Source organism: Lichtheimia ornata (assembly GCF_029851405.1).
Source record: "Lichtheimia ornata isolate CBS 291.66 chromosome Unknown scaffold00094, whole genome shotgun sequence".
NCBI lineage: Eukaryota > Fungi > Mucoromycota > Mucoromycetes > Mucorales > Lichtheimiaceae > Lichtheimia > Lichtheimia ornata.
In genome coordinates this window covers 15,871-41,310 of record NW_026695414.1, presented here as the reverse complement: position 1 = coordinate 41,310, position 25,440 = coordinate 15,871, and the positions used below count along the sequence as shown (strand labels likewise).

The 25,440-nt window shown below is 43.9% G+C and overlaps 12 protein-coding genes across 12 annotated transcripts; 4 read left to right on the top strand and 8 right to left on the bottom strand.

The window, feature by feature from the left end:
* Window positions 1-330: 330 nt before the first annotated feature.
* On the top strand, window positions 331-1,524 carry O0I10_011577 (uncharacterized protein; the record flags this gene model as incomplete). Its single annotated transcript, XM_058491542.1, has 1 exon — window positions 331-1,524. One exon carries the CDS (start codon window positions 331-333, stop codon window positions 1,522-1,524), a length of 1,194 nt encoding a protein of 397 aa, XP_058337686.1.
* An 81-nt stretch (window positions 1,525-1,605) lies between these two features.
* On the bottom strand, window positions 1,606-3,313 carry O0I10_011576 (uncharacterized protein; the record flags this gene model as incomplete). Its single annotated transcript, XM_058491541.1, has 5 exons — window positions 1,606-2,356; window positions 2,431-2,536; window positions 2,598-2,850; window positions 2,914-3,152; window positions 3,235-3,313. 5 exons carry the CDS (start codon window positions 3,311-3,313, stop codon window positions 1,606-1,608), a joined length of 1,428 nt encoding a protein of 475 aa, XP_058337685.1.
* A 1,284-nt stretch (window positions 3,314-4,597) lies between these two features.
* On the top strand, window positions 4,598-7,252 carry O0I10_011575 (uncharacterized protein; the record flags this gene model as incomplete). Its single annotated transcript, XM_058491540.1, has 6 exons — window positions 4,598-4,616; window positions 4,748-4,837; window positions 4,910-4,973; window positions 5,038-5,835; window positions 5,904-6,564; window positions 6,656-7,252. The coding sequence occupies 6 exons, from the start codon at window positions 4,598-4,600 to the stop codon at window positions 7,250-7,252; spliced, it is 2,229 nt and encodes a 742-aa protein (XP_058337684.1).
* A 92-nt stretch (window positions 7,253-7,344) lies between these two features.
* O0I10_011574 (uncharacterized protein) lies at window positions 7,345-8,207 on the bottom strand (the record flags this gene model as incomplete). Its single annotated transcript, XM_058491539.1, has 3 exons — window positions 7,345-7,815; window positions 7,883-7,992; window positions 8,087-8,207. 3 exons carry the CDS (start codon window positions 8,205-8,207, stop codon window positions 7,345-7,347), a joined length of 702 nt encoding a protein of 233 aa, XP_058337683.1.
* A 1,601-nt stretch (window positions 8,208-9,808) lies between these two features.
* O0I10_011573 (uncharacterized protein) lies at window positions 9,809-10,096 on the top strand (the record flags this gene model as incomplete). Its single annotated transcript, XM_058491538.1, has 1 exon — window positions 9,809-10,096. The coding sequence occupies one exon, from the start codon at window positions 9,809-9,811 to the stop codon at window positions 10,094-10,096; it is 288 nt and encodes a 95-aa protein (XP_058337682.1).
* Window positions 10,097-11,887: 1,791 nt separating this feature from the next.
* On the bottom strand, window positions 11,888-13,026 carry O0I10_011572 (uncharacterized protein; the record flags this gene model as incomplete). Its single annotated transcript, XM_058491537.1, has 2 exons — window positions 11,888-12,639; window positions 12,729-13,026. The coding sequence occupies 2 exons, from the start codon at window positions 13,024-13,026 to the stop codon at window positions 11,888-11,890; spliced, it is 1,050 nt and encodes a 349-aa protein (XP_058337681.1).
* A 1,169-nt stretch (window positions 13,027-14,195) lies between these two features.
* O0I10_011571 (methionine-tRNA ligase, beta subunit) lies at window positions 14,196-14,903 on the bottom strand (the record flags this gene model as incomplete). Its single annotated transcript, XM_058491536.1, has 3 exons — window positions 14,196-14,555; window positions 14,612-14,685; window positions 14,747-14,903. 3 exons carry the CDS (start codon window positions 14,901-14,903, stop codon window positions 14,196-14,198), a joined length of 591 nt encoding a protein of 196 aa, XP_058337680.1.
* Window positions 14,904-15,035: 132 nt separating this feature from the next.
* O0I10_011570 (uncharacterized protein) lies at window positions 15,036-16,506 on the bottom strand (the record flags this gene model as incomplete). Its single annotated transcript, XM_058491535.1, has 8 exons — window positions 15,036-15,106; window positions 15,180-15,466; window positions 15,526-15,577; window positions 15,634-15,712; window positions 15,781-15,983; window positions 16,055-16,165; window positions 16,235-16,361; window positions 16,444-16,506. 8 exons carry the CDS (start codon window positions 16,504-16,506, stop codon window positions 15,036-15,038), a joined length of 993 nt encoding a protein of 330 aa, XP_058337679.1.
* Window positions 16,507-16,908: 402 nt separating this feature from the next.
* O0I10_011569 (uncharacterized protein) lies at window positions 16,909-17,507 on the bottom strand (the record flags this gene model as incomplete). The annotated part of the gene is made up of 4 exons (XM_058491534.1): window positions 16,909-17,100; window positions 17,161-17,217; window positions 17,289-17,391; window positions 17,494-17,507. 4 exons carry the CDS (start codon window positions 17,505-17,507, stop codon window positions 16,909-16,911), a joined length of 366 nt encoding a protein of 121 aa, XP_058337678.1.
* Window positions 17,508-17,735: 228 nt separating this feature from the next.
* Window positions 17,736-19,229, bottom strand: O0I10_011568 (uncharacterized protein; the record flags this gene model as incomplete). The annotated part of the gene is made up of 1 exon (XM_058491533.1): window positions 17,736-19,229. One exon carries the CDS (start codon window positions 19,227-19,229, stop codon window positions 17,736-17,738), a length of 1,494 nt encoding a protein of 497 aa, XP_058337677.1.
* A 1,888-nt stretch (window positions 19,230-21,117) lies between these two features.
* Window positions 21,118-22,285, bottom strand: O0I10_011567 (uncharacterized protein; the record flags this gene model as incomplete). The annotated part of the gene is made up of 2 exons (XM_058491532.1): window positions 21,118-21,231; window positions 21,299-22,285. 2 exons carry the CDS (start codon window positions 22,283-22,285, stop codon window positions 21,118-21,120), a joined length of 1,101 nt encoding a protein of 366 aa, XP_058337676.1.
* A 1,446-nt stretch (window positions 22,286-23,731) lies between these two features.
* Window positions 23,732-25,376, top strand: O0I10_011566 (uncharacterized protein; the record flags this gene model as incomplete). The annotated part of the gene is made up of 7 exons (XM_058491531.1): window positions 23,732-23,746; window positions 23,809-23,878; window positions 23,935-23,958; window positions 24,039-24,118; window positions 24,192-24,344; window positions 24,396-24,460; window positions 24,527-25,376. 7 exons carry the CDS (start codon window positions 23,732-23,734, stop codon window positions 25,374-25,376), a joined length of 1,257 nt encoding a protein of 418 aa, XP_058337675.1.
* Window positions 25,377-25,440: the final 64 nt, after the last annotated feature.

The following is a 25,440-nucleotide window of genomic DNA, read 5'->3' as shown; positions in this document are numbered from 1 at the left end:
ACTGATACATGCAACTCGCTCCTTGAAGGAACATGATCCAGGTATATGAAGTTGTTTACTTGTGGGATGCCAAGAGCATGAGTCGATAAGCTAATTGTTCGCTCACATCATCATCAATCACAAATCGCACAAAGACATGCTTTCAAGAACAATGAAAGGTTTATTAACTTCAACCAAGAGAAGGATCTATTTTGGTGCAAATGTTCTATGGATCATTCTACGCTACTAACAACTAAGGAGCCAAAGTGCATAAATCTGCATGAGGATGTGGCCTAAATCGGTGTGTGTGTGTGTGTGTGGGTTGGGCCTTCTCTTTCTTCTTTTGTGCTCATGTCCAAACGCGGTCAGCAACCAGAGAGCGATCATGACAATGCAACCAGCAGCAAACGATCCAAACACGCTACGGATAGACTAACGACGTGCGCCGATGCCGAGATTTGGAATTCCATTACGTTGGACGACTTTAGTGTGAAAGCGCTCTTTCAGTATATACGTTCAGGAGGCGATGTCAACATTGCGAATGCGGATGGGTATGGACTTTTATATTTGGCGGCACGCAATGAGAGCACTGAAGCTATGCGCATGTTGCTATTGCAACCGGGTGTTGCTGTGGAGGCTGTGCACGGACCCAACCGTGAGTTAGCGTTGCATGCATCTGCTACGGCTGGCCATGTGGATGCTGTCGAGTTGTTACTGGAACATGGATCGCCTCATCATATACGCGACGCTTTGGGACATACGCCTTTGACGAGTTGCTTATTCTCTCAATCCATCGAATGCCTTGGTTTATTACTGGATGCGGGTGCCGATATGCATGTGAAGGATGAACAAGGGAACACCTTGTTGCATTTGGCGGCTATCAATGGCTTTGCAGCTGCGGTGGATCGATTGGATAAGATACCTGTGGACGAACGCAATGCACGTGGTTTATCCCCATTGGCAGTCGCTATCGGTCTCGGTCATGTTGAAACCATGCAACGCTTACTCGCTCGAGGCGCCGATGTGAATGGAACAACACGCTTGGGAAACACTATCTTGCATCATGCTGTCACATGGAATCGTATCGAAGCTGTCAAAGCCGTCGTGGATGCTGGTGGCAATGTCAATGTCCTCAATGCTATGGAAGAAACACCACTCATGCTGGCAGTACAACAACGCAAAATCGATATGGTGCGCTATTTAATGGATCATGGAGCCAATCCTTGTGTTGTGGATAATACCAATATGCCCCTGATGTATGCTGCCAATCACGGATACACTGAAATGTGCGATCTACTTATTACGAGTGACACTACCGACTTTTTCATTCAAAGCGCAGCTGAATTGAGTGAACGTGTTAATCAAATCAACACCAACAAGCTTTTACTTGCAAGGTTACAAGAAAGGAAACAGCCCACTGCCATCGAAGAAGATACTGATTTCAGTGCATTAATCAACATGAGCGACGAAGATGAGGAACAACAACAACAAGAAGAAGAACGACCACAAAACAACAATAGCCAGGACAACAACAATACTAGTTGATGATGATGATACCACACTACTACCCTCCATGTGTACATAGATTAGCAAATAAAGAACTCGTTTTTCGATTGTATACTATCACTATAATGCAACTAGATAAGTGCCTCTATCATCAACATAGGTGGGTCGTTGTTGTTGTTGGCTTCGATGCATGATACTGAGTAAATCGATATCGTCCGCGTCTTCTTCATCATCCGAGGTATTCATGCCAGATTCAGTCACATCATCATCACTTGGATCGAGTTCATAAGAACCTCCACGATCCATACGGAATATGGATCCAAATAAAGCAGCTGTCGCTCCACCGGTGGGTGTCAACAAAGGCGATCGAATTGTCTCATTGGCTTGTGTTGAAACGTTGTTCACCACCGTGATCTCTGTATCGCTGGGAGAAAGTGGAGCAGGTGTGGTGGTGTTGCTGTTGTCATTATCGTCAACAAAGGTGGATGGCTCCCAAGGTACCGGTGGAAAAACGGTGAGCATCGAGAAACTCATAGGTGTACAATTGATGGCGATATCATTCTCCCTCCTCATGGTAGTGGTGGCAGTAGTAGTAGCAAAAGCGCTTTCATCCTCCTGCACACGTGACGATGCACCAATGATGATGGGAAATGTGATGGATCGATTCACCTCTTCGCTGATTGTGGTAACAGCCGATACACAAATTTGATATTCTACTTGGAGCAATGCGTTGGCACCTTGCACAGTGGGTGGAGTACGAGGAGGAATGGCCAAATTTGAGGTGACGTTTTGCTTGAAGCCGTTTGCTTTGTCGATCATAATGTCATGTGTACTGGTTTGTTGAATACTCTCCTTGGCATAACATCGTTGACTGTTGTAAAAAAAAAAAAGAATCATCTTTAGAGGCTTGATATACAAATAAAGCTCATCATTATTGTCTCTTGCCTTCCTTTTCTTATGCTTGTGATTCGCAATAGTTGTACACAAACTCCTTTGGGTATTTGAAGTTGCTCTTCGCATGATAAAGCTATATTAACACTGATAGCATCACCTGAAAAAAGGAAGAGTTAATGAAACGATCAACAATGCCAGTAGCAGTTTCTAAAACAAACCTGGCGAATACCCTGAACGAGCCATTGTTGCTTCGAGTAAGGCAAAGTTTTGAGTACTGTTGTTGATAACGATCGTGGTGGTCTTGGTTTGAGAGCGTTGAAGGCGTGGAGTATCAATATCCATTTGGGTGGCAATGACCGGAACTTGTCTTTCAGCTTTTGGATTATTATCATTGTTGCTTTCAGATACAAGGGCGGGTCGTCGGTGAATAGCCGTCAATAGATATTGGACTTTGGCAAGGTCGTCATTGTTCTATTGATGATTGGTGAATGAGATGATTGTAACAATGTCTCTCATTTTGTCCTCTTCTCTTACATGCATTGTGCTGGGTATGTCAATGTCATCGGGGATTTGAAACGAAAAAGGGAATGCGTATGGTTTGGCTTCCAGCATAAAGAATCGACTCCCGGTGGTAGACAATCGTAAATACTTTGTCATTTGGAAAAGAGTAACATGCTCTGCAGCGTCATGCACATGAAATCCAATCTCGCCGGTGAATCGAATCTCGATATTGTGCGTCTCAATACGTTGATGAGGATGGATAATGACGTGACCTGATGATGATGATGAATATCAATAATGAATGAGTTGTCGGAAGGGGGAGGGATGGAAAATGCAGCTCGTTGTCATACCAACCTTTCAATAAATCACCAGGGCAATATTGCCTTTGCGTATCGAACGCAATGTCAATGTACTTCATGGATGTCTCTCGCATTGTGAATGTTGGTGGGAAAGAGAACGGTGAGGCGGAGAAGGTAATCTCATGCGCGCGAGGTATTCTGGAAGAAATATGGCTGTGTACACAATGGCCTGTGCTACTCAACAAAAAGCTATAAAAAGTATCAAATGGTCGTTTGAAATAGCAATTGACGATGGAATGCATCCTCTTTTCATGCATTTGTTCCTTCTTGAAACTTTAAGGATGGTAAATTTGGGATGTTGTGGACCTTTTGAAACGGCAATGTTTGTAAAAGATCTTGCTCGCTTACGTTGCTGCTGCTGCTGTGTTACGACTCTAAAATCTACAAACTAGTTGCCAATGGCAACAATAATTAATCCCGCCATGTCTATGCTCGTCATAGTGATGTCCAAAGATATCATAAGGGAATCTTTCCCTTGGTAGTGGGAGGGTTACATAATATGTATCATGCAATCGTGTGCAGTTCATGCTCTCCATCATCCTCTATATTGTCCTCGTGAACAATCATTATTATATAATAATAAGGCAACATGTTGCATTGACTCAGCCACGTGGTGAAGAATGTGATACGAGGGAAGGCTTAGGATTTCAAGAACTTGTATGCTGTATGATGCGGTTTATTCTTGGCGACTCATGGTCGCATCAATGAACTCTTTGTCTGAGTAATTCTGATGTTGATCATTGTGTCGATGAAGAAAGCCGAGAATAGATGATCCCTTTCTTATCTTACCTTGTGATTAATAGCATTCTAAAACCATCTTCCCCAAATCTGTATCCGTACTATCTATTGGATTCCCTGTACGTTCTTCATCTAGGCTTAATTAAGCGAGCTGCTGTAGCATCTTTATTGGATGTGATTAGGTTCATTAAGACTTGTAATTGCTTTTTGTTGCATGAAAAGAATAGCAGGAAACACATAAAGCGTGTGACACCTTTTTATTTTGTTGGTGGATCTCTTTTGCTAAAGTTTGATAGGGAGCTACAATGCTGATGTACCATCAAAGTGGTAGTGTCACGTGCCTTGCTGTGGTCAGCTATAATAACCAGGTGTCTTCTGCATGATTCCAAGGAAATCATTTGCGTCAAGGATACAATTTTACGCCTTGCAATCCACATGCTACCCATTGGTATGATCACTTTGATGAACCGTGTAAGAAGAATATTACCGTCATAATGAGCTTGTATCGGTGCATGGCTAGTTTCCGAATCTGGCAATGTTGGAAAAGCGATTGAGGAAGTGGAGATAGCTGGCCAATCACCTATCTTGGTCGTTTCTACTCTATTTCCTCCCTCCTCGCAATGGCAGCTGCATCACCCAGTAAGTCTCGCTTGAATTCTCTTGTCATCTTGAAATGGGCGCGAATAGAAGCTGCATGTCGCTCAATGCGCTTGTTTCTTTGTCTTGTTTCCATGGGTTGTACTGATGGAAGGTTGCTCCATGCTTTACAGGTATTCGACTTAGCTTCCTTGCTCCAGGCGATCAGTCCAAGTACGAGTCTCTTTTTGCACAAGCAGCTCCTAGCAGCAAGTTCATGTCTGGTAAGATACCTTCAACGAAAGGCAACCTTGGATGATTTGATTGACATGTATCTATGTACACACGCGTAATAGCTGCACAAGCAAGGGAGGTGCTTTCTCGATCAGGATTGGATTCTGAAACGTTGGCCAGGATATGGTGAGTAATAGGTTAAATGAAGGAAGGAGTGAAGAGTTGACATGGCAATTCTATGTATCAATAGGGATTTATCCAATGTGACGCAGGAACCACAGCTCACCTTTCCTGAATTTGCTGTTGCCATGTATTTGACATCAATGCGAATGACCGGTCGTGATATTCCATCCACATTACCCGATGCTATACGAAACGAGATCCAAACAGCAACAGCCATGATACGCTCAACTACAGACACTGTGCCTCCTCAGCCAACGGGATTACGCTCATCATCATCACCTTCTTTACTTGGCGTTCAACCCATGCCTCAACGTTCTAATTCAACATCCATGTTACAATCGCTTGCAAAAGGCCAAACGATTCAATCGCAACCTACTGGATATCAACAATCTCAACCCACTGGAATGCAACAACCATCATTTACTGGATTGCAGGCACAAATGACAGGAGTACAACCTATGCCAACAGGTCTTCAACAACCATCCATGACCGGTCTTGCATCACAACCCACAGGGATGTTACAACAACAACAACAGCCCACTGGACTCCAAGTGCCAATGATTACAGGCGTCACACCCATGATGGGCAACAATATCCAAGTGGCTATGCCTACAGGGATGGCAGGCAACAATATGGATTTCACCAATCAAATGATGCCTAATGCTCAAATGGGAGGAAATCATCAATTCCAAGCCATCACGGGGAAGGTGAAGATTCCATGGGCAGTAACGACTGAAGAAAAGCAACGCTATTCCAAGGTGTTCAAATCATGGGATGCTGACAACAAAGGCTATATCTCTGGAGACAAGGCCAAAGAAATCTTTACACAATCGGGATTGGCACAAAACATTCTTATGCAAATATGGTAAGTGGTATATATATCAAGGCATGGAAGATAAGGTAGATTGACCCATTTGAATGGATATATAATAGGAATTTATCAGATCCCAACAACCAAGGCAAACTTAATGTGGATGAATTTTGTGTTGCCATGCATTTGATTTACCGCAAGCTCAATGGATACGACGTACCTACATCTCTACCAGCCGAATTGGTTCCACCTTCGACACGTCAACTCAACGAGACTGTCAGTGAGCTGAAAAACTCCATTTTACAAGATATCGCGAAGAAACGCCATTTGACCAACTTTAGCTCATCGCCTTCACTTTCACCACCCACCACCCGTGGCAGTCCATCACGGGCTCGAAGTGTTAGTCCTGGACCTACAAGCAGCAGCAGTAGTAGTCGACGACGGGAAAAGTATGTGGATAATGATGATTCAGAGCCTGTTTATGTATCGAGTGCGCGACGTATGGGGCCTGATCGTAGTCGATGGGGACAATCACGCGATGGCTCACCTTCACCTACTGCCTCCAAATCTTCGGGTACAACAACATCCAGCTACGGCTATCGTGGCAAAGCAACTCGAATTTCGGATATGCGAAAGGAGATTGCTCAACAAAAAGAACGTCTCAAGCAATTGGAACAAGAAGCCATTTCTAGAAAAGCGACACCTTACAATGAGCTTTCATACACGGATCGCAAAGATATCGATGAAGTCAAGGAAAAGATTCGAGAATTGCAGTCTGAGATCGTTCGATCAGGGGGTGATGATGAAGGAGGAAGCAATGCATGGGACAAATACAGCAAACAAACGACCGAATTGGCTGATATCACCGAACAAGAGAAGTCGCTCGAATCTGAAATCCAATTATCTGATTGAGACGTCGTTGCGGAAGCTTGTTCAACAATTGCAAGAAACAGAAGAGGACTTGGCAGAGAAAAAGAAGCAATTGACCAAGCTGAAGGCATCAAAGGAGAGTAGCAACAGTGCCGCTGGATTGGATATTGTTGGTACAGGCCCCAATGGTGAAATCACAGAGAGTGATCGTATTCGTGCAAAGGCAAAAGCAATGGTGGCGGCACGTATGGGCAAGATCACTGGCAAAAGTAGTACCATTGATGTCACAGCAGAATTGGATGCAATTGATCAAGAAAAAATGGCGTTTATTGGTCATGCAGACTCGGTATCAGCCATGATCCAAGATGTCGAAGATCAAGTCAACTCTGTAAGGATGGAGACAAGCCTACTTGGTCTTGATATAAGAAAGCATGAGCAAGATCAGAAAAAGATCGATGAACGACAACGGTTTGAAAAAGGCGATGGTGTGGCCATGGATCTCAAAGACTTTATTCAGCAATTGGCATTTGAAGTAGCTACAGCTAAAGCACCTGATGTAGACCCTAGTTTTGAATCCCGTTTCCCATCCTTTGAACCATAGAAAATATCCTTCCTCCTCCTCCACCTCCTTCTTCTCGTACCCCAACTTTAAAAATACATTTTGTGTGTATTGATGATGATGATGATGATGATTTAATCTTCAAACAATTCTTCTAACTTCTTTTCTCGAGCGGATTTGGGACTTGTAGAGGATGATGATGATGATGGGGGTGGTGTCGATGATGATGAAGTGTCCATGGTAGATTCCCTTTGTTGTTGCTTTTTGTATTCTTCAATGCGTGTATTGGCTTTATCCAAGGCCGCTTTCCATTCCTGCTTGTCATTCACCCAAATACCATGTCGTCGTTTCTTTTGATCTTCGGGATGTGCGGGAAGTACAGCCATCGTGTTGTAATACTTGTAGAGCGTTTTGAGCGTAGGTTGATCAAGTTGATAGCTCTTTTCAAGTTCATTCCATGTATCCGGTTTATCGAGATCGCCAGGCGCAAAGCGTTTACGTCTTTCCAAAACAGAGAAAATCACGTCAATGCTAGTGCCGGGTCGTCGCTCTTCCTCATCCTCGATACGTTGTCGTTCACGCATGATATGCAGCATAGGATCGGACTCGATGGATCGTTAATAAACGACGTATTCTGATAACACACGCTCTCGTCAAAAGAGATATACTCACTGTTCGCATTTTTGTCATTGTTTGCTCGACTTTGACAGGGCCAAGTTCTCGTAGATTCTTGTCAAGTTGTGGATCGCGTGTCTCTTGCTCGGGAAACTCTTCCAAAAGATCTATCGTAGCAAAAAAGAACCCCACAATGAGGACGACCTTCCCCAATGCATCGCATGTACAATACACCCACCACAACCCATGGGCAACACATACCAGCAGCTGACTCTCGTAATGAAGAAGGTGTCTCTGTGGGATATTCATGGATAGCAGCAGGATCGCGTCGAACTTCTTTCGGCAATCGTCGCACAGCTTGTTTTGACGCTTGGGCACCCATTTGATTTTTGGTTGGAGAAAGAGAAAATGTATGCACTCGTGCAACGCGCGCCCGAGTCTTAGTTATCCGACATGTCCTCAGCAAATAAAACTTGATTGTCAACAAGCATGTATATCATCGTGTGATGGCTCCTACGCAACTATCGATATTATTGCAAGTTGTATCCTATACATGGATGCCGGGGGATGTACATTACCAGCCGGCTACAGGAGGCATCGCATTATCATTGATGTGTGTAGGCTTCCACCCACCATCTACAATACTTTTCAACGTAGTCAATCCATTGCCCCATGTAGACAACATCATTATTATTATAGTAAACTATCGTATTGCTATTATCGTCGATGGCTTCGCTTGTTCATTTTGGCCAATGGTCATCACCCAAGTCATACCACATGTATTACTATTGTCGAGACTTTTAACGCACGCAATTAGCATCCTTGGCTGATTGTTTAATATCCCATTATAGGATCAAGGGGGGGGGGTTGTCGGGGAAGGGAAGCTGGGTTATCATGAACGATGGATGTAAAGGATCCACGTATGTAAAACGATGATCTGCAAAAGAAAAAAGTGTGTCTTGCTGCAGTGTTACAGTAATAGAACAGCGGCCAGCTATTATTATGGCTAGGCAGAAGCATCTTTCATTGATGATATTAATGAACGGCATCGAGCGTGTGCCCATATCACAAATAGCCCCTCATTGTCAAGAAAAGTAACTTGTTGCATTGTGTGCTGCTCATGCACCACTCTTTGCTATTTCCGCATGCAGGCTCTTTCGCATGCCGCCCAAGGAAAGGCAATAACCCATAAGCAACATCACAACGCTGCTCCTCACGATGGCATTCTACTTCCACAAACCACTTTTTGTGTATAAGAAAATGATTTTAGATTCTTGCAACGTACAATGAACGTCTACAAAGTATTCATGCAAGCTTGACTTTGGCAACAAATCAACATGGCGGTGCACAAAACGAGCCAACCGTGATCACAAGTCATCTACAAGTATCCATGGATACCGTTTTTCGTTTTTCTCGGATGATGTGACAGAAACAAAAGGTTCTGGACACGCACTCACCCACTCACATGTAAAACTTTCAACATGATTTCCTCGCATTCCTCCGCTGTGGGTGGTTTGAGTGGCAAGCAAATATAGTCCAAAAGCGAAACAGTGGCATGTGTCAACGTGGGATGGACACATGGAACCAAAAGGCTGAGAGCTGTCAGTGTGGTGGATCTTCTAAAAATAACGACCGCGCTTCTCTGTCTAGACCCAAAAACTGCTACTCACACCGTGAAGGATGATGATAAACATAGCAGCGACTCCGCTTCCCACTCACTCATCATGGTAGGTATCCCCATTGTTGGTAGCAGCAGCAGCAGGGATCGTCGCTGCTAATGCTTTGGACCACCAACACCGGAGGCGGCATGTGCGTTTCTTTTTTCGTTACAGAACAATGGGCCCCTCCCTTAATCTTTTTTACTCACAGACATATAAAAGCCCGTGATCTTTTTATCTTTTTACCCCTTCGTCTCCTTCAAGCGTATATTTTACTACCATCGGATTCCATCTACCTCTTTCTCAACAACCCTGCCAATACACGATGTTCCAATTCTTGCTATTGACACGTACTAAACAACCAAATCAGCAACCATCCGCCACTACTGCTGCTGATGACGACGTTACAACATTTGAAGAGAAACCACCCATGGTGCGTTCAGTGTCATCGTCGTCATCACTCGATTCATGGCCAGTGGATATCGATGATTGGCATGATGAGAAAGAAAATTGGTCATTCAAGGATGACTATGTCTCATTTCCAAGTCTCGACCCTCCCGCTTTGGATGATCATCATCATCATCCTACTATCACGACCATCACTTCACAATAATTCAACAACCTTTTTGCACATACACACGCCTTCTTCTATTTGCCAGCCTTCTTTATCTCACTCTTCTTCTCTTCTACTACTGCAACAACCCTAATCCAATCCTTTTTCTAATAATGCGATGATGATAATATGCCCCTCTTCTCCCCCCTCACCAACACCAGTAACAACAACAACAACTCCGTATCCTTACATGTGTGTGTCTCTTTCCACGTTCCTGTATCTTTTGTAACCTTTTCATGTGTTTCTTTGTATATGCCCCCTTCACACAACCTTTGTAGCATTTCCTAGTAACGTCGGTCAATATATGCTTTTACCCCCCTTTTTCTCCCACGTAAAGTACAAGACAACTTGTCAAAGACATGATCCCACATTTTTCATTTCCCAAAGTGAAGTCCGCATTCATGCATTGTGTAACTTTTCCATGGAGAGGTTTGCTAGAATGGGGGAATTGACGCGCGTTATTATGAAGGGGGATGAAGTGGGGTGTCGGTCATACGATGGTGTATGTGTATGTGTATACCAACAACTGCTGCTACTGCTACATGTGTTTGTGATCCATCATCGCTTTGTATCCAAATCATAAAGCGTGCCACGATGACTTGTACCTGCAGCTCACTGCAGCAATTGAGGTCGTACAGGTGTAATTGTGTGCATACTGGAGATGGTTCTCGACGTTTTCCATGTACATGGATCATGTTTTATTGTACTTTGACCCACTCAAAGGACTATCACTTTTATGGAATTATCACTTTTTGTGTGAGAAGCAATACCAATCGGAATGCGTCAACGAATGAAATGCCCGATGATGGGGTTGCTTTTGAACGTTTGCAAGTGTTCTTGACATGATGTGCTTTGGCTTACCTTGTATTCGAAAGTGGATCGAGGTATGTGCTTTGTAAGTACTAGATGCCTCCAAAATGTACATCAACGATTGGTCTTGCAGTATTGTCTTGTTGTTACCATCGTTCTTGTGTCCAAGCGGGTGGTCATTAAGCACAGCAATAGTAACCATATGTGCCGATCAAGAGTCGGCAAGTCGAACACAATGAGCATGTAGACCATGTCACCGAAGCCAACCTTTGTAAATGGATTACAGGATACAAGAGACAAATGTCATAATGACGACCACGACCATCAAAGTAGGATAACAAAGAAGAAAGCCTATGACCACAACAAAGGTCAGCTTTGATTTAAAGAGCTTTGATCGTTTGAGTACTATACGCAGCAATGATCCGGTTACGTTGATATCAGCAATCATCAACAAAGGCACATGGTGTATATGGCGAAGCTCCGTTTATGATGTTGACGTTGTCGACGATCCTTGTAACGTGGTGGACCTTCAAAAGAAAAAAGTTGTCAAGCCCACAACCACATGTTCCAATGACCTTTTTTCCAATGTCACTTTGTCACTCAATAGCAGCGAGGTTCATTTGCAATATGGAGGAGGAGCCTTCCCAGAACGTCGGTCGATGGATGCTTGCTGAGACTGAACCAAAAAAGGGATAGTGTTTGTGAGGCACAAGTCATAATGAGCTGTCATCATGATGACTGAGGGCTGAGTGTGGATTCGACTAACAACATCCCATCGTATGGAAAAAGATGATCTGATTCTTTGTCGTATGTTGTATGTAGAAGAAAGATTTTAGATGATAATGAATGCAAATGTTAGATTTATTGTTGTGTGTGTGTGTGGATTGTTAGAAATACACAGAGTGGGTAAAAAAAGTATTCACAAAGAAAGGGTGGAAAGGGGATGGATAAAGTAAGTGTGTGAAAAGCCAAACCTCTCTCTCAATGTACAAAGACACCAACTCTTCTCTTTGAGGGATGAGCAAGAAGAACATCATCATCATCATCAGCATCCGCCTTACGCTTGTGGGGTGGGGAACAAAGGTTATCCTGCACAGGTGTAGGCATACCGAGGTTGATAATGGTTTTAGCTTGCTGATTAGCGAGAGAAGCACGGCTGGTGATGGGAGCATGAAGTGCGGGTATCTTGAGAGGTGGCGTTTGGAGGTTGTTGTTGTTGTTGTTATCATTAGGGAAAGCAGCATCGATAGAGGAGTGTGTTGTTGTGGTGGTTGTGGTGTGATTTTTGGAGGGTGCATATTTGAGATGGCCTTGAAGCATCATGATCCACTTGTCATAGGTGTCCTTTTTGACGTAAAGAGACCAATCCAAAAGCTGAAGCATGACTCGTTCTGCATGGTTGACTTCGGCTACACTTAAACCGCTGACCTTGGACCAGGCCGAGTTTTTGTATGTCTTGTCTTGAAGGAACTTGTGGGCACAAATTAATGCAGCAAGGAACATACGTCGTCCACAAGCAATGTAGACATTATCGTGTCGTTGCTCCAATACTCGAGGTCGAATACGAAACAAGTAAAAGATTGCAAGTTGCAAAGTCGAATGAGTCGTGCGAGAGTGCTTTAAGATGTGGTGCAGGAACGTGTTGAGATTGGCAATGGGGCGTTGGGCATTGCCATTGCTTGGAGTGCTACAAGCATTGGGCCAGATGGAAGCAATGGCTTGGACCGTGACATCTAGAACAACAGGGTTGTGTGTGTGAGTCTTTTGACTGTATGCAAAAAAAACCCGTGTGTGTGTGTGTGTGTAACAGCGTGATATTTACCAACAAGGGCATTCACATAGGCACGTTGCTTCTCCTGATGTTGTTGTTGTTGTTGTTGCTTATGGGTAGTGGTGGTGGTGTTATGGTTATCAGTTTTGCATGTATCTTCTTGTGGTGGCGTGCGTCGTGGCGTAGCAAGTAAAGAAGAGGAGGTGTGATACATGGATGAGGCGTTGTTTAGAGAGAGTAGCTGGTATTTATGATCGTAGCTTGTACCAATCGGATGCGGCGCAGCATCGGCAACTGGGAACGTGACTGGCGGCTGCGCAGCAGCAGGAGCGTTGTTGAAAGGATTCATTGTATGTAATGCTTGGCAAGATGCTGTGTTATCGGCACAACACTTCTTTTAGGAAGGGTTCAGTAAGACAATCGATATGGTGGTGTATACAAAGTGGGGACCAGATCAAAAAAGAATAAAGATAAGCCTTGGAGGTGCTGAACCTTTAGAAGCGACGGACAACGACAAAGTACGAAACCATAGCAGTAAAAACAAAGAGAGAGAAACGATAACAATAAAGAGGGAGATAGATAAAAGTTAAAAGGTTGTAAAAGAGATGAAAAGGTGTTAGAGGGATATGATATTTAATTAAAGATCCAGGAAGAGCAACTCTGCAACAAAAAGTGTTGGCGTCTTTTAAAGAGCTTTTGAGAAAAGAAACAAGACGAAAAAATCGAAGTATGGTGACTCACCAGTCGTCGTGCCGGTTTTGGGGCTAACTCAGCCTTGAATGGAAGCATCCCATTCGGCCCGGGCGATTAGGCTCTTTGTGCTGGTGTGATTCAGATTTGATCAGATGCAATTGGTCCTGCTTCGCCCGTCTCCTTATTCCATCCCCCAATCATAGGTGACACACCGTGGCAAAGGGGGTCTTAATGTCACACCACACCACACACACGCACCTGTAAACTTGTCGCATCACTATTTTTTCTATAGTGCTTGATGTATCCCCCATCATCATTAAGGGCATGGGTATACAATGGCTCTTACGATATTATAGTTCTTGTTTTATTCTCACTGTAAGATGGTGTAAGCGATATAAAAAAGATTATCTATGTTAAGAGATAATCCCACGGTGTCAAGCCACGTCACGATAATCGTTAACTCATCTATATCGACCAACATGCACAATAAGGGTGGTCCATCAGTGATATCCATTATCTCGGAGAGGTAAGCTACAGCTATTAGATGTCACATGGCGATTGGATAAGGATGATGAGAAGGATGATGTGGATGATGAGGAGAAAGATATCATTGAGAGAAGATGCGTCATAGCAATATCTCGGATGATTTCGTAGATGTCTGGGTATGTAAAAAGCGCAATGCATGAAATATCTACCGCTACCACCCACCACCATCACATGGTGCTGCGTCGTCCTGCTGCTGGTGCTGCATGATGCATAAAGAGAAAGAATAGTTGCATAACAATTTATTATGTTTATAAACAACGTGAAGAAGATGGGATGATTTTAAGATATTTGGCCGTTTGGAATTGTTGGGCATGAAACGTATCCTCCCGCATTTGTCTTTAGTGGTTGACCTTTATAGGTTGCCGTTCCATTTTCATCAGTCTTTAGAAATTCTGCCACCGATTCGAACACACGTTGCTTGGGTTTTAATATAGGAGGTGAATCCATCATCTCTTCTTCAGGCTGCTCGTCGTTGCTGGTATCCACTTTGATGCGCTCACCCACTTGGCTATCGGCTGCTGGTTCAAGTAAAGCAACTCGGCTGTTGTCGTTGGATGTTGCTGCGAGAAGCATGCCTTGGGATAGCACACCACGAAATCGACTTGGCTTCATGTTGCTCACGACAACCACCTTTTTGTTCTGCATAAATCACGTGATTAGTATTGCATCTAAAGTGTCATCCACACCATGATTACCATTAAGCTCTCCATGGCCATATAAGGCGCTAATCCACTGACGATGGTTCGAGGCGACTCCTCAGCCAAATCCACTAAATGCATATAGAGTTGGTGACATGGTGTATAGCGTGCCATGGGCTATGGTGATCGCACCTTGCTCAATGAAGAGGTGTTCCCCTCCAGGATGTTTTTCCACATTGACAACTTTGCCGACACGCAAATTGATGCGGTGAATGGGATCGTCGCGAGCGATGGTTGAAAAGTGCTTGAAGAGATTGGGGGTTTGTGTATTTCGTAAAGCGCGTAACATGACAAGATTTGTTGTTGTCTGGGAAGAAATGGAATTGCTGCCACAGCTCTCTTTTGTAACCACAAATAAAAAGCACACCCATGGATATACATTAAATGGCAATGAAGAATGAAGAATTTTAATGCAAATCTACTAATAGTACACAGCTCTACGAATATAGCGATCGGTTCTGGGTGGTTTGCCATAGATAGGCTCGGAGGTGTCTAATAGAAGAAAAGAGTCAATCCCTGGTTGCTTCTTCCCCCCTCCTCCATAATCCATAATCCATGCACTTACTGAGAATATCGCTGTAAATTTGACTGACGGTCTCATCCCATACTTGGCGGAAGAAGGATACACCACGTGCCTGAAGACCATGACGTTCGACGAGACCCTTGACATCGAATGCATCACGGCCCTCTACCTTAATATCGACCTTGTCCTTTCCAGCATTAGGTTGTTCGTATGCAATCAAGGTGTAGCGATGGTATTTGGTGCCTTTTTGTGGATGTGGTGGAATATAGTCGAGTACAGTCTCGCCATCCTTGACAATCGATTCTGTTGCAGAAAGGGGCACATTGGTTCTAAAAGCACAACATCAATAAGTAACCATTTGATGGAAAAGGGATCGAGCAATGCTTACATCAACCAATGGCAACGTTGTTGATAAGTCTTGTTGGCGACATCAGGCGAATCTAATGTATCGAATGGTTAATGGCCAAATTGAGTTATAGCCACTTTTTTGACTTGCCTGGATCAACGAGCATCAAAGTATACAACCTTTGCTCAGTATGAAAGTTGGTCACATCAATCTCGGGCAAACGCAAGCTCTAACAAAGATGAATCGAAGATCAACATCCATCTCTCTCTCTCTCCTTTTTGATCCAATCCTTCTTACCTGCTCTGGTTTAATAAACACACCAGGCTCAACGATTGTGTCATTGTCCAACTTGATATTCACTTGCACTGTAGGTGCCACATCCAATGGTAAAAGATCAGGGACCACCCGCATTTGAGTAATGCGTTCCATGAGCTGAGAAAGAGGTGCCTTTTCAAATTGTTTCTGGGTCATGTATCGGAAGACAGGGCGTGACATATCCACTATCGATTCGTATACATGTATGTATGTTAGTGATCGCATAATAGCACCCCTATTTTGTTGTCAATAATACCATTGCCTTCTTTGAACTGACGTCGAATAGCAGGATCGTTCAACTCTGATTTCACCTGGAGATCGAACTTGAGAGCATTGAGGGCAGCGAGTTGTGCTGGTGAATGGGTGGCTGTCATGGAAGAAGAAACGTTAACCGATCCTGTTTTTCTTTTTCGTTGGTTGTGTGTGGGACATTTACTCTTTTGCAAGCGAGCAAGCTCCTTCTCCACCATATCAAGCATCTTTAATCGCTCCTGTTTGTCCTTCTGAATCAATGCCAAAGCCTCCTCATAAGCGGTGTGTTTGCTGGAGGCGTGTCGGACGGTCTATTGTTGTTGTTGTTGTTGTATAGAGTTGGGTGGGGGTGAGCTAGTGTCGTTTCAATAAAGGGTCCGTCGAGTGAATTACCTGCAACATGCGGTTGGCATTGCTGCAACGCAGAGCTGTTCGTCTAGTCCATGAGCCCAACATGGGGGTGTTATCAGAGTATGTGTGTTTATGGAAGGAGTGGAGAAGAGAGGAACCGACTTTGAAATGTGTTTACTCGTGACTGCAACCGCTGAGCTGTCAAATTCCATGCACCCACTTTAGCCTGGCTCTGGCACCACACTATAATGCTAGGCTTATAGCAAGGAACCCATGGCCCTTCATTGTTTGAAAGAGATAAAAATGATTCTGAATGATGAAGCTATTCTATAAATGAGATCACTGGTCTTGGAGAGGATCCATGACGATAAAGCTTTATCATCCCAACCCCCACTCTCTGGTAAGAATCAGTGAAATACAAGCAGAGTGTGCCATCCTCCTTTTCTTCATCCACCCCAATGACTATCCAGCAACAGCAATGATATATGAATGGTGTTGAAAGGTCGTTTATATCGCATCATGGACCTCTTTTTCATCGGATGATCCAATCCACCCTGATGCCCAATAAAATACAAAGAACAATGTTACTGCTATTGCTACGTAAAAGCACATTTGTCGCTTATGTCGTGTCGAAATCATACGATTCATCCGGCCATACGATTGTCGCATAGAGTTTCCTAAACCACCAAAGGCTTGATGCTGATAGAGCAGTGTCAGCCCTGAGTATGGACAACACACGTAGTGACAACTCTCACTTACCGAGTCTTCCAAGACGCTATCCTGGTTGTTCACGTCGTTGTGCATGTCAATTGTAATCTAGAAGCGGAAAGGAAATGAGTGTTGTTGGAAGGTGGTGAGGCGCCATGATAAAGGCAACGACTTTTTACATTCTTGAGAGCCGAGAGTTTGGAGCCTAGCTCATCCATTCGCACATCGTTTTGTTGTTCGAATACATAGCTGTTATCCTTACTACTTGAGGATGGGTTGGCCCTGAAAAGACGTGTCAGCGTAAGCTCGTGAGCAAATAGAAGGTTATATACATTACATTATATCTAACTTGGAAAAGGGTATCACACACACACACACACACACGCTGTGTTTCGCATTGAGCGAAAGTGGATAAGAGAGTGACCAAAGCAGCAGCCAATCACAAGGGAGCAAGTGGTGAAAGCCTAGACCATCAAAAAGTACAATGAATTCATTTTTTATTCCATGGCTTGGTATCATTAAAGAAAGAAAACAACATGGATAACAAAGGGGAAGATGACTATTGACAATGCGAATGGGGAGGGGGAGATGATAAAATAGGATGAATGAAGTGTGGTTGTTGCTATTTACTTTGCTGCATGGATGAGATCTTGTCGTGTTTCAATCACCACAGGAGCACGGATAGTTTTGCCTTCGACAATCTCTCGTAAACCTTCACCGCCATAGGTGACCCAAGGAGACATTTCAAATTGTTCAGGATCACCTTCCACACGACCACCCGCTGCTTCAATAAAGCGTACATGTTGAGCAATGATATCACGTCTTGAAGTCTCTGGACAATCAACACCTGCACCAGGGCCATTCTTGAGTGGCGAGAATTCATCCTTTCGATCAATCTCAAGCACGGAGAATTGTTCGGCAAAAGGGAATACGTCAAATACAAAGCATTCAAGTTTCATTCCACTGTTGGTCTTAGGCACCACTTGTTCACCGGTTTCCAAATCGACATGCTTGATCTTCTTTTTTGCAATGTGATAAGCAAGTTGTGATGAAAAGGAAGGCACACGTTCCAAAAAGGCAGTGGAGAAAAAGTGATTGGCAATGTTGGCGGCACCAAAGGCGAGTGAACCATCCTCTCGACGTTTTTCAGAGACTTCTTTGGAGATTTCAGAGTATTCAACCACACCATAGCGACCATCACGTACACAAACGACACCCACAGGTTCCTCAGGAGCTGCTTTGGCTGCTACCTTGACACCACAATCGGTCCCTTTGCTCACACAGTACCCGATAAATACTGGATCCGCTACACGTGCAAGACAATTGTCCACACAGTAGCAATGGCTGTATTCGATACCACGTTCCTTCAATGACTGGATCACTCCTCTTGTTTGGATAGCTGAATAAATACCACCGTTACCATCTGGAGCCATGGCCACCTTGTGCTTGTTCTCGAGCATGATCTTGCCGTCAAAGGTCAAACATGGCAACGTGCCTTGTTGGAAAAAGATGACGTTTTCTTCATTGAGACCAAAAAAGCGGTTGGATTTGAAGAAGCTGTAGGTAGCGTCGTGGGTAGGGCCGGATGTCATGATATACCAAGGGATGATGCCTGCATTTGCATTGCTGCTGGGCTTACGATATTGACGTGCTAAATCTTGCAGACGTAAAATACGTTCGGCTTGTAATTGGAAGAGCGTCTTGCCTGATGGAAGATGGATATCATAGCATCCCTTGGGTGCACTGGATCCTAAACGCGTGCCTTGTCCACCTGCCATCAAGATCACGGCCACCTTGCCTTCTGCTATTTGGCGTAACCCAACCGTCTCCCATTCTGCACGCGTCTTGGCAGATGCTTTGATCACAGAGTCAAATACGTCCTCTGATAAGGGTTCAACAGATGCTTCTTGACTCGTAGCATTGGCTGCTGCTGCACTTGTCACCGACAACTGATAAATCTCATTCACTCGTTCAACATTGATATCCGTCAGTTGCTGAAACAAATCGCGTTGCTCATCGTTTGACAGATCGTCAAAGAATCGAAAGACTTGGCCTTGACCCGCTTGCTCATATCGGTCCTTGAGAGCTTGTATATCAGAAGCTGCGATGCTGATTGTCATTGTGGCGTGTGGGTGGTGTATGGTGGAGGACGTTGTGAGGAGGAGGGAGAGAAAGAAATGATAATCAAGGCGAGTCCAGACATATAAATAGAATCGTATCTTAGTAGCGCACTGAGTTTTTATTGTAAGATCGCTCGATCATTGTTACACCACGCCAAATGCCCTTGAAACCTAATATTAGAAACGTCAAACATCCATGCTTCATTGTCATCATCCTTGCTGCTGCTGCTGCTGCACAAGGCTATCTAAGATAAAGAATAGCATTCATTCCATGACAAGGTTTTGGGAGGGATCCTCATTCAATGTTACCATGGCAACCATTCCCAAAGTGGATGCACCTGGTTGCCATGACAAAAGAGAGTGCCCAGGCCCCATCACCCATTGTCTTTTTCATTGTCTCAATTTGCTGAATTGCAATTGTGGGGGGAACATGAATACATTTTTCATGATCCGCAATGCAGGTCCTGATAGCTTAGTAAAATCTTGGGCCTCTCAATAATACAAGCCTTGGTCTAGCAGTGGAAGCCGTTGTATATCATCCCCATGCTTGTGTAGTATGCTTATCGAAACGAAGACTTACGCATCCATCCTAGAGCAACGTATTATTTTGTGGAACCTGAGCACAGCAACAACAAGTAATTTGAGTGATACCATTGTTGGATGACCTTGTCTATCTCAAATCCTGGTTTATGCATCCACATTCAATCACACCAAGGTTCTCTCTGTATCAACCTATCAGCTCATCATCATTCTCAATAGAAATTTTATCACTCTTTGTGATCACAGAAATACCCACGCCCACCATACAGATATAAACAAGATGGATGTTGTCATCCCATCATCTCTTTCTTCTTCCCATCATGATATAACCCTTTGATTGCTGACACCCTCAAGAGTCCTTGGTGAGTATCATGCTTGGGAGCCCTTTTTGTGAGCCATCCATGTACTCATATGTGTGAAGATCTTTAGCCTTTCGTTGTAATTCTACTTGCATTGTCATTGTTGTCATTGTGCTATTTGACTCTTTACCAAGGTAAAACTTAATTACCTCGTTTGATGAAGCATGTATGCTTATACATACCATGCCCCTTTTGATGTAGCTACCACGCGAGATGCACCTGAAAAGTTGGATCAGATGGCATATTAATATACAGCCCGCATGGTAACCTTTCCATCGCACCGGGTTGATATGGCAACATGTGCCAAAACGAAGCCTCCAGGCTCTACATACATCTAATTCCCCACGTCTGACATGGCAAAACGTGTCCTCGATATGCAACGGATGATACGCAAGCTTGTTCAACAACGCTCAACAACACGATAGTTGGAAGTGTATCGATTTCAGGCTTCACTTTGGCGATCTCTCTTACAAGCGCAAAGTATCAACAAGCTCATAAAACTACAACAAACCTTTTCAACAATGAAATGACTTCATTTTGCATTGGGCTCCATGTTATCCATTAGATTGCTAGTTTTAAGAGTTGTACTGCTAGACCAATATTTGTATCGAGAGCCCATCAAAGATTTCACTAAGCTAGCTACCCTAAATCCCGTATTACGGATTATGAAAACTGTATTCATGGGCCCCCAACTTTTATTTTCAAACGCAAAGCACTGTATCGACTACTACCATTGTTCTTTTTTAAGAAGTCCGATCCCGAGGATCTCTCTCCCTTATCTCTCAGGCACATGGCTAACTTGAGCAAGATGACGGTGAAACATCCACCCCGCATTCAAATCCGCAAATAGTAGCTATCATCCCGTTGATTAAGCGCGATTAAATTTGTAATTCATTCTGTGTTGTCGCATGCTATACTATATCTCTATTATTGTCTAAAAGGGTATACAAGAGCGCTCTTCTATTAAGGCCAAAGGATAATGGCATTGATCAAGTAGGAGGAGAAGGAGGAGGATCGATCCGTGTATCCAAATCAGCCAACCATTTCTCGTCAAGATACCAAAGACCACGGCTGGAAAGTTCATTTTTCTTGTCGGCACCAACCTACAAAGAAGAAGAGAGTTATTAGTCGACAAGATGACCTTATCAGCATCCACATCTATATACGTACTCGATAATTAGCATGCAAGATGTAAGGTTTCACACCTCGAGCACGAGCAATGTTGGCATCGAAATAAACCAAGCCGTTTGGAAAGAAAGCAACATCCAATAGAGCAATCTGATCTGCAATGGAATCGATAATCCTGTTGATCGCGCCTTGCTGGGTCATTTTTTCGGGTGAGGTGTCTTGGAGATAGATTGCTTGAGCGAGGAATCGTTTCATGGCATAGGTGGGTCGCATTAAATAAAAGCCCGTGTTGACTTCGTGATCAAACGCGCCTTCCAATTGAAAGAGAGCATCCAACTCCTGATATGGGTCCAATGACATGATATAATCCACTGCCCCCGGTCGTAACCAAACGATATCCACATCTGAGAAGAGCACTGTTGTGTTGAGATAGAGTAATTGTTGAACAATGATCGTTTTGGCGTGAGTGATGGCTCGATAGCGTGGCGAAAAGTAATCCTCAAACTCGGAAGACGATGGATCGTGAAACCAATTTTCTGGAACCTGAGTCGCATGGTCTTGATAGCCAGCTGCCACCATATGCTGGTACAGCTTATCATCCAAACAAAAGACCAAGTATTGCTGATCTTGCTGTGTTCGACCAAGTGATTCGATCCAGTTGTACAAGTACTCTCGCATACCATAGTTGGCTGTTGCAATAACCAGTACATTATCCTCTCGTCGGTTGGCTTCAATCTTGGCTAGCACATCGGCACCTGGCTTCGGTAATGACTCGGGCACAATAACAGGAGTCGAATCACCGTCATTCGTTGCCCCTGACACAGCATGCCAATGGGGTCCTTGATTGGAGCATGTGCATTCAATGGTCTGTTCATCCAACGATAGAGCGGCTGACTCGTAGTGGGGTACCCATATTGGCTTTGGCTCGAATTTAAGGGATGTAAGTATCAGAGCAACGGCCGCAATGATGAAAACAAGGGCACCAGTGATAATTAAACGTCGTCCTCGAAACCGATCCAAGAAGAACATAATTTCCCACCATGTTTAGCGCTGTCCACTTACAGAATCTACTATCGGCAAATCGGTCTAACTGGGTTTCATCACACACGAGGAATGGTTTGGGATATGGGTCCAAGTCATGCAGTCCATAGCTTATCAGACCACGTGGCGTTTTCAATGCTTAATGGTAGTCTCTTAGCACAGAGGATGTTTGTTCCATACAAAATCAACAAAGCTCTATAGTCTATTATCTTTTTGTCCATTGGCTGATGACGGTTTCATTAAAAATGAGTGAGAAGATCCCTTTATAAGACGCTGTTTTCTTCGTGAGAATGCAATGGGGAATGCTAATGATGCAAAGGAAGCATTATTTATCTTGTGTCGAGGATGTATGTACCCTGCCCTGATTCCTGTTCCACACGGCCGGGACACGCTATGCATAATGAACCCCGCTATTGGATCACCCTTTCTTTGACAAACAAAGATGCACGAACACCACAATGAAAGTTGGCCTTCTCAATCGTATAAAGTTTATACAAGCAAAGTACATCCTACCATCCCAAACACCCCGCACACCATCCCATGTAGAGTTACATTATGTAGTTCTTTTCTTTTTAATCAATCCAAAGGTATAAACTTCAAAGTACATGAAATGGATCCGAAAGGGAAACTTCTCGATATGCAACAAAGGCCGTGTCAAAGGTAAGGATTCCTCAAAATACCTTCTAAAAGCCGATCCAGCGATTCGATTGATCCATTGATAACGCCAACTATGGGATACCAGCAGCGTTTCCATTGATGCCCCTTACCCTCAAGTCCATTGGTGTTGGTATCCATGGAATCATGCTTTTGATGATGGTACTAGTTGGATGACGTACGTTGACCATTCCAATGTGCTGGTAGCAGTGAAAAATTCATGCATCAACGGCTTCGGTTCATGAGTGACTGATAACCAAGCAGCTGCCGGTGGTGGTGAACGTTGTCGTCCTCTTCCTCCTTTTTCTTATCGCCGCATAGCAACCAATTCCCAATGCGAGCAACGTGATCGAGTCTACGCGCCATGTGTCGTTCAGCATGGTTCAGCAATGCAAACGTATGCGAGTCCAACTTGTATTGAATGGCATCAGCCAAGGACGGCCTACCCAGCTATTGGCAGCAATGAGTGAACCCATACCCAAGCTACGTCTGCTATATCACAACAATCAATTAATACGAAACAAAAATGCATGTTACAGGATTCGCGAGAGACAATGAACCCATCCAACAGTCACGAGCTTGAAATCTATATAAAGAGCGAATCTTTGCGGTTTTTCCTTTGTATAAAAAAGAAAAAAGTTGTGTCTCTGGCGGCGTTTGCTCTCGCCTTTTCCCCCCTCCCTTCCTCGCTTAAGTTTAAAAAGGCAGCTGAAGCCTGTCAAAACATCTCTTATCTTGCCGTGATATCCGAACAAAGGAAAAAGAAAGAGAAAAAACATGATGATAGCTGACGAGGTACGAAAAAGCAAAAAAGTTATGGAGCTTGAGTGCCTGATACAACCCATGTAACACAACAGGATACCTGCGCAATCTGTGACGACCCGGTGTCTACAACATCAAACCAAATCATCTACTGTGATGGCAAAGGTATTAAGATCAAATGATGTCTTTGATGCTTGTATTCATGTCAACTTTTATTTTAGATTGCAACATGCCTGTTCATCAACGTAAGAAGAAAACAGTAGAATAATGAAGCTTGTGGATAGCACCAGACTCACACACCAATACATCATGCATACATACATAGGCTGTTACGGAGTGGCGGAAATTCCAGAAGGCGACTGGTTGTGCCAACGATGTCGTGCTGCCAAATTCAGAAAAAGAGTGGTATGTAGTATACACGAGAGCATGGTTATCGTATTAACAAGGGTGCTGATGATTGATTGGCCTATGGTTATAGGTGGTGATTTGCTGCCCTATGCAAACGGGTCCCCTGAAACGATTAAGCAGAGAATCCAACGAGTATATCCATGTTACTTGCGCGATGCTCAACAAAGACGTGCACCACCAAAATGGACCGTATACCCTGAGGAGAAGCGCGCTCAACCAAAATGTACGTACAATATCCACATTTGAAGGTTCTTTTATGCTCAATGGTCTATAGACATGCTGCTTCTGTAATAGAAAACAAGGTCTATGTATTGGATGTGGGAATCAAGAGTGCTCAAGGTAAGCAAGCAAGCGTTATCCAATCGTTTGGGTGTTATGATTTAACTGACGTGATTATTCTTAAAGGTATTTCCATGTAACATGTGGTGTCAATGCTGGTGCAATTACGTTGCGACCTTCAATGCCTGCCAATCAACCGCAATTTTGTCTTCAGCACTTGCCAAATGACCCTGCCAACGGGATAAAGAAAACGCTGCCACCATCAACACCTACTCTACCACCACCACCACCACCACCCATGGCCAAAACAGTACCTATGAAACGACCATTGCACGAGAAACAAGAACCTGTTTTCTCCTTTCTTGGTGATAGCGAGGATTCGGATGATGCAATGGGTATGGCATTGGGACTCAAAGGTGCAAAGAAACAACATGTATCCAAGAACGACAATGAACGAGAGCGCTCTCGACCACTCAACAATCCCAATCGACCTTCCTTGCCATCTTCAAAACCATCAGCTCCATCACCACAAACAACTACAGCATTGAAAAAGAAGACCTCTTCCTCCTCCGCAATTCATCCATCCGTAACAACAACATCCACCACCCCATCGAGTACTTCAGCATTCGCCAACACAACAGCAACAACGCCTACTCCATCTCATCAATCATCATCATCATCAGAAGAAAAAGTATTATTAGCAGAGAAAAAGTTGGAGGAAGCAAAGAAGGAAATCAAACGGTTGAATGAAGAGCTGGAACGACATGAACAGCTACGGCAAAAGGTCGCCAAGATATTCATGTCACTCAACATTTCAACCACCAATGGCACATTTCCGACAAATGAGAATACCGAGCAATACATCAACATCATGCATGAAACGCTAGAACGCATTGGACGACCCACCAATCAAGAATGGTCTGAAATTGCAAAGTTTTCAAAGGCATTGGCATTTCGTGGGCCTAGGCATCATTGATCGTTTTCATTGTACACATGCACAACACGCACGTTCTCTCCTACCTGCACTTTTACTCAGACAA